The sequence below is a fragment of the Triticum urartu genome, unplaced genomic scaffold, assembly GCF_003073215.2.
Source record: "Triticum urartu cultivar G1812 unplaced genomic scaffold, Tu2.1 TuUngrouped_contig_6952, whole genome shotgun sequence".
Taxonomy (NCBI): Eukaryota; Viridiplantae; Streptophyta; class Magnoliopsida; order Poales; family Poaceae; genus Triticum; species Triticum urartu.
Window position 1 is genome coordinate 1 of NW_024117755.1, and position 8,023 is coordinate 8,023.

At 42.5% G+C, this 8,023-nt stretch overlaps 1 protein-coding gene across 5 annotated transcripts; it reads right to left on the minus strand.

The window, feature by feature from the left end:
* Positions 1-2,357: 2,357 nt before the first annotated feature.
* LOC125531309 (protein DETOXIFICATION 45, chloroplastic) lies at positions 2,358-8,023 on the minus strand (the record flags this gene model as incomplete). Of its 5 annotated transcripts, none has more annotated exon segments than XM_048695719.1 (14): positions 2,358-2,740; positions 2,832-2,886; positions 3,728-3,849; positions 3,943-4,038; positions 4,115-4,231; positions 4,367-4,438; positions 4,660-4,823; positions 5,405-5,505; positions 6,044-6,140; positions 6,486-6,621; positions 6,792-6,913; positions 7,021-7,164; positions 7,538-7,653; positions 7,847-8,023. In XM_048695719.1, coding segments are annotated over 14 exon segments (1,717 nt in total), but the record flags the coding sequence as incomplete, so codon positions are not given.

The following is an 8,023-nucleotide window of genomic DNA, read 5'->3' on the forward strand; positions in this document are numbered from 1 at the left end:
GGGACGGGGCCGTTAACGGCCGTCCGCGCGCGCCGGGCGTCAGTTAGCCCGTGTGGCAACTGTTGGCGGGCCCAACCGGTCAGAATAGGGGTTAGCGCGGGCGAAGCGAGCGATTACGCGAGTTGGTAGTTTTTTGCCACGGCTTAGGAAAAATTTGATAGTTTTTCGCACAAAAACGTAGAGTGGTAGTTTTCTGTCACGTTTCCGGCAAATGTGGTAGTTTTTGGTTAAATACTCATGTCAGCTTGGTTGTGTTTAAAACTTTATCATGTTTATATTATATTCTTGGGTGTTATGTGGACATGGTCACATCGGGAAAGTATTCAGATAGGATCTTCTGGGGCTGCATACTAAGACTCGTCTTTGTTCTGATGACCTACTGTTGTGTTGTTATTGCTACCAACAAAAGCTATGAGATTGTAACTTGTTGCTACCGGTTGCACAACTTCACTGAATTCCCACACCTTCTATTTATATATTGGAGTGATGTTTATCTTTTTCAATAAAGCGTGAATTTTGTTGACTCAAAATGAAACATTAAGAGGATACAAACATCATGAATACACATCTGGCATGTGCATGGATAAAATGCAACAGCCAACACTAATGGACGCACAGAAACAAACAAGCTGGCAAATAGCAAGGTCACATAAGACCAAGGATATGCCTAAGCGAAGAAAAATAAAATAGAACCCAAAGCAGAGAAATCCATGATCGCCAACCTACAACTATGACCATATCTGCACCAATCATTCAATGGCATCACAAGGACAATGAGGTCTTCCAATAGCAAAGCCTTCGGGAAGGTAGCTATTCTCATGCGCCACCATCATCGGATCCAACCACTAAGGTCAGAATCTGAATTTTCATCCTGAAGAATCAGACCGAGCGTATCCGAGCACGTATTTTTGTCTACTTATTTAGCCTTTTAGGCCCAAACCTACGTACCAGGGCAGCAGACCACGACCACAAATTCACTCCACCGGCCCACTACGCACCAGCAAATTTACTCCTACCTCACACATGCATGCGAGCAATGATGAAGGGAAATCCCTATTTGCTGCCCGTTGCGGCAAATTGTCGCCCCATCGCAAAGGCAGCCGCACTAGCGAACCGACTGGGCCGGCCCATTTAACCAGTTTGTTCGTTCCTGTTTTGGAACGTTTTTTTTCTCCCGTTTATACTTTTTCTTTTATCTGTTTTCCTGTTTCTTTTTTTCTTTTCTTTTCCATTTTCAACTTTATTTTACTTTTCTTTTTTTCTTAATTTTGTTCAAAAATTCAAAAATTATTCACATTTTTTTCCTTCATTGCTCGCAGATCGGAGTCCATCGGTAAATCGGCACGTCTGCACGCAAGAATCCACCGGGGAGAGAGAGAGAGAGAGAGACGGGAGGCTTGAATCATCGGGGTGCGCAAGAATACACCGTGGACGGGCGCACCCACCCATGGCTTGCCATTTTGGTGCAAAGTATTGGACGCATGCCACTGACTGGCACCTGTTTGAATATTTGAGTGGTGTTGTCTGTACTGTGGGTGCGCCCGTTTGGTAGTGTTCGCCACGGCCGTTACGAATGCATCGTCCGCCACAACCTCAACACCCAACGCCTCCACCGGGCCAACCGCTTATTGAGCTTCTCTTCCTTTGCGGCCTTCGCTTTGACGCGACGAGTTTGCCGTGTAGCCGAGCTGATCTTTCGGGTGGGCGTGATGCTCGGATCCTCCAGCACCTCGGCCGGCTCCATCTTCGACAAGTTCTCCGACAGTTTCATGCATCGGCGACGAAAGAAAGAAGAGGGTGGAAGAAAAGGGCAGGAATTGGGCGAAGAGCGGCGGATGTTGAAAGAAGAGAGTGGAGGATTTTGACGGGAAACAATGCGCGCTGCTACAAAAGCACGAGCTCCGCCTTCCTTTTTTATTATGTATGTTTTCAATTACTCCATGTGTCCCATAATACTATAAGAGTGTTTTTGACACTACACTAGTGCGAAAAAGCTCTTATATTATGGGACGGAGTGAGCAGCTTTTAAGAAATCTGTCAAATCATAAAATGGCAAAGAGACCAAGTTGATGGTCAATTTCATACCGACACTCTACTGCATGGTAGTCGTCCATGACTAAACCCATGTCAAGGCCAGATCTACCTTCAACTCTCTTATATTATGGCTTGGTGTTGCAAATCCAAATCACCATCCTCTCCCTGTTTCCACTCTTCATTTTCCTCGTTTTTGAGTGGTGCCGTAGCCTAAATAGACCATAAAAACCAAGACAATATATATGGAGCTTCTCCGCGAAATGAAATGAGAAGAATAGCCATAGGGGAACCAACAACTAACAGTAACATTCTGAAACCCGGGATACTACAACTCACATTTCTTCCATACTTTCCATATCATTAGAAATGCATGCTCATAATTAGAACAAACAAATAAATGAATAAACTGCATGCATGCTGGCAACATCAAATGAAATAATCCTCCTCCTCCTCTTATTTACATACACACACGCACAAAAGTGACAAAACTAATGACAATCCTCTTAGCTTAGCAGCTTGTTGGTTTAGCTTGTGCTTCTTCATTCCTCAACTGCATCTGCCCATGCAGCTCTCCCTGCGCTGGCTCGACATGAATTCTTATGATGCAAGTGGCTGCGCCTGCGACTGCAATATTCGATTCAAACACACCCGGCCCGGCCCCACGGATCATAACAATAATGTGATGTGAAGAAGAAAAACCCCATTCCTATAAGCCAGTACTGTATCAAAGAGCTACATATCCTCCTTTTGCAAAATAATGTTGTATGAAAGACGAGAACTAATAATAGTTAACAAACCTTGGTTTCTGGTTCCTCGTGCAAAAAGGACCAAGGTCCTGATTTCCATAGCAACCTGACATTTGTCCAGCGGTTTGCAGTGAGATGAGAGCATCACATCAATGGAAAAAGGATTTTATTTTTTTTTTGCTGGGAAGTGCCGATCATATTCAAGAAAATGAAGAATTTTTCAGGTACCCACACAGGCGCTCCCAGGTCCCAATTCACATGACATTAATTTCTCTTATCAGGCAGCATGGTGAAACAATGAAATACTTCACATGCTATCTGACGGATCACGGCCGAAGATGCAAGGCGCTCTGAAATAAGCCCTTGATTCAAGACGCCATACAAACATTTCACACAAATGAAGTCGCGATGACAGGTGGAGGCTCTAACGCAGTTACATGAGAGGCAGTAGGAAAAAAAAAACATATGCTAGGCCTTCTGGACTTGTCTATTTTCTAGTAATTCTGGTATAGTTCAGTTAGAATCTGGCACTATTTCTGTAGCAATGTGTTGGCACCACTATACCATTACATATTAGTATACTTCACAAGAAGAAAAATATAGCAATCATATTGTTATTAAGTGCAAAGTACAGTGGCAGTGAACAATTTCTGCCCAGAAAAGACCACCCGCCTGAAAGCCCCCAAAAAAATTGGAGCATGCATGGCAGGTTCAATTCCTAGTCTACAACAACTATAATTAGCAATGTCATTGTTACATACTAACAGAAACACAAACAAATAAGAGAAAGCAGTTGCATGATGGCTATGATCACGGAGCATCACACTATATCCAGTTACAGGAAAAGTAAACATATTGCTGCAGTATCATATATACATGTATGCTAATTTGCACAGGTCCGTGTGACTAATGTAACGGAACAAGAAACAAGAAGCATAATTGATCACCTCAGGATGCCTGCAGCCATGCGCAATCCCATGAGTGTTGTCAAACCAGCCCAGACTCCGGCCAGGCCAAAGACACGTGGAGCATATAACAAGACCAACGATGATATCACCCCAACCACAATCTGTGGAATCCAGACAAAATCAAGAAATCCATGACCAATAGGAAGAAAGAACCAGGATCTATATATGAAGCTGGCCGGAACTGGTTCCCATACCGTAGCTTGAGCGACATAGTCAAAATCTGAGACGCCATAATGGAGGCCATCAAAGATGAATGCCAAGGCATTAACTGGTTGACTGGCACAGACAAACTGAAACGAAAGTTTTTTTTTTCAGAATAAGGCTTAGATGTACGTAACAATTAAGTGGTAAAGTAGGAAGGCATACCAATGCACAGGAGCTCACAACCGCTAGGACCTGAGGGTCATTGGTAAATAGCTTTGCTATACTGCCAAATGAGATATACAGGCCAACTGCCAAAGCTAACCCGCTAGCTAGTCCTATCTGCAATGGACAATAATTTAATCTGTGTTTTCTATCAACACAAGAGACAGCAATTGCATCCCCGAGAATATAAATGGGCCAAGTATCCATGCAAATAAATTGAACTTCACAATGCAGAGGAGAAGTATGTATCACCTGCAGAGAATACATCGCAACCTTCTGGACCCTTTTGTAGTCCAATATTGCATAAGAGCTTGCAATCAGAGCCTAAGAAATGCAAGCAAAGTTAGCCTGCACTTATGGACCAGATAAATCATGACAAGATCCTTCAGTTAGAGAAACGATATTTGTATTTAATAGTTCAAATTATGATGACGCATTTAGTAGTATGTCATGTAAGGTTCTGTACAAATTTTGATACAGAACGACAGCTGCAAAAGGAAGCTGATCTAACAGTAGGGATGATTTCTATAACTGAAAATACATACCTGGGCAGAAACTGCTAAGGCGTCTGCAAGCAGAGATACAGCAAGCCATACTTGCAAACAAATCTGATGAGCAGCCATAGCCGTCGGGCCTTGTCGAGCAGCCATCGATGTACCGATGGTCATAGTTAACAGAATTGAGAGGGTTCGTCCCAATAGCATGCCACCTAACAATTTCAAGAAAACAGACATATATTGTAAAATTAATCAACAGGTGAACAGAGAAACAAAGGGAAGAAAAAGAAAACAGAGAAAAATAGCACAGGCGCATTAGTGCAAGCAAAGATCTCTAAATAATATTGGCGTAACAAGGTCAAAAAGATCTATGAGTGTTGCCCATTGCCCAGCGGTCAGATAATGTATCATGAGAAGATACAGTACGAGAGCTTTATCAATAACAAGTTGGCCTTCTTATCTGACAAACATACCGGATCAGTGGCTATATCTTCTTTCTTTTGAATTGTCAGGAGTATTATGTACTTTGACTAGAGCTGGGCCCAACTAAATGAAAAATGAAGCCATAAACAGAAACTTCTATAGAAGGACCCAAATAGCCTGCAGGTTTTGCCCAAGAAAAACTCGGAATTCGCTGAAAAAAATTCAGATTGCGGTAAACTGCACTCTGTATGTACAAAATCCATACTCTGAAGGCCAACAGAAACATATCTGAAGAACTGAACTTTTTCAGTAGCCTACACCATGAGTCCACAACCGACCAATGAACAAACTTCTGGGATCATAGACTCACCAGATTTTAAATATCCACCGAACTCTAACTGGTCCATCTTTGGAGGAAGCAGAACAGCTCTTTTACTTAGAGACCACATAAGCAAAATGGCAATAATGTACCTACATCATAATAAACCATATAACAGGTGAGATTCCCAACAGCTCTAACTGGTCCATCCTATTTTTGTTCCAATTAAAACTACTCCCTCTGTTCACTTTTATAAGACCTTAAAGACATTTGAGACAATGTGCAAAACAACCCATTTTGAGCTGTCTGAAATGACTTGCAAAAGTGAACGGAGGGAGTACAAAAAAAGGTGAGGCACCCAACAGCCCAGTATTATGAGTACTACACTTCATGTTTTGATAGTAAATCTGACATGTGTAATCATATAACTAATAAACTGCATGCCACAATATCAGTAGGTCTGCTAACAGCCAATAATCTCATAGTACTGCATATGTTTGCCGCAATTTAAACGTATCCAGATAATGAGAAAAAAAAGGTAAGTTGCAAGTTTAATAGCAAGTGTTATTTCCTTTGATTATTTCAGCAACATATAGGAACCAAACTGGGAGAGACATTTGCTGGTATATGTCGAATTGACTTCCATAATTCTCTTGAACTCAGATTACACCGAGCTAATAGAAAACTTACTGGGATGCGACTGTCGAAATTGCGGCTCCTGTTATACCAAGCTTAAAACCATATATAAGTAGCGGAAGAAGGGCCACGGCTGAAAGATTGCCCAAACCTACAGGTGTTTTAAATAATCAGTAAGTCTGCAAGAAAGGAGGCCTTTTTTACATCAGATAACTGTATGGAACGCTTCCAATTCAAATGAGACTTGCTTACAAACAGCATCAATGTGCAAATGCGTGAATGATAAACTATTCTTGGGCTTTGGCATTGGAAAGTGGAACATAGACACAAAAAAAGGCAGTACTGGTGTGTTACTGCAAAATATTTGACAGGAATATAAGAGGAAAATATCATCAACTTAGGGGGACACCACCATTATGTGCATCAAAAGGTAGCTTTTGCACTCACAACTGGTGAGAACACAATGCCAGTAAGCAAACGATGAGGTAGTTATTACCTATAAAAAGTACGGGAGTCTTTGTATCCTTGAATCCACGAAAGATACCCTGCACTGCTAACATAATCACATTTGCAGGTGCTCCTAAGGCTCTCAGCGAAAGAAAGAGCCGCGCAGAAGCATACATCGGAGAGGCCTGTGTAAGAAGTAAACTTAGACTTTCTGCTAACAAGCAGAAGTGAAATTCACTGTTCTGAATCCAGTTAAGGAGTGAAATCCATTGCTCATAATGCGCATAAATTAAGGAGAAAGAAAAACGCATAAATGGTGGTAACAGGCACCATCATGATATATAGACATACATACAGGTGACACGCCCATTAGTTTAAGAAACAGTCCCGATCCTAGGAACAATGCCAATGCTTCAATTGTACCAATGGCAGCAGCTAGAACCAAAGCCGATGACACAGATGGCAGCTCCAGTTTGCCTGCAACGCAGAGAGGAGGAGGAGGAGTCAAGTTCCATTGTCTGAACAAAGCAAAGTTGCACACAAAACTAAATTTTTTTTTATTGAGGAGATGATCTTCCTGTTACCTGAAGTAGAATGCTTGGTAGCGTTCTTGGAAATGTCCTCTGCCACAAATGAGGTTGCTATGCTCAACAAGGGGATGTTGAAAATCTTGGACAGGATGTTAAAAATAGCGACACCAATGCCAGCCGATGCTAGCTCCAGAGCACCTTGAGAAGATAATGCCAAGATTTAGACAGAGAATATAACTAACAAGTTGCTTTCATGCAGCAGGGATGTGTGTCTACAAGACACCTTCAGTTGAGAGTGTAGGCAGTAAACTTCCTTCCTAAGGCGTCCGTCCCATATGAGGTAGGTAATACCAATCTGTCTGGGTGTCATAGTATTTCACCACTGTAGTAGAAGAGGCTTATGGTGATAGATAGATAGTTAAAGGTTTTAGCACTTAAGTGCCAAATAGACATGATGATATTACTAATTGCAATTGGCATACAAGGAACATGAGTTGATGAGTGGCATTGATTGATGATGGGCGGTCTCCAACGAACGACAAGAGTTGTTAGTGAGTAAAAAATTACCAACCTAATTTGCCGATGTAGGCGGTCTCCATGAGTTGCGCCATGGGGTCGATGGCCTGGCCTAAGACTGCAGGCAGGGCTAGAAGAATGAGGTCGATGCCGACAGTGCCGCTGCTGCTGCTGCTGCGTATTTGTTGGATTGTTGTTGTTATGTTAGATACAAAAGGCAGCAGAAACATATGATTGCAACATAGATAGATTTGGGTCCAAGGTAGGTAGGTAAGCATCTAGGAGTAGTATCTATCTTATTAGAAAGCAAGTGTGTATCCTTAGTAGTATCTTAAAAGTCCCATACAAGGAAAATGAATCTTACAACAAGAGAGCATTGTCCTCCTCCTCCTCCTCCTTGGAAAGAGGCAGCGCGTGGAGAGGGGAAATTGATGTGCCGGTGCGCCGCCGCCTTGTGAAATCCTTGGCGAGGACGGGGATGATGATGGCGTTGGGCTTGGTGGTTCCTACCCCTACCCCTACCCCTGCCCCTGCCCCTGCC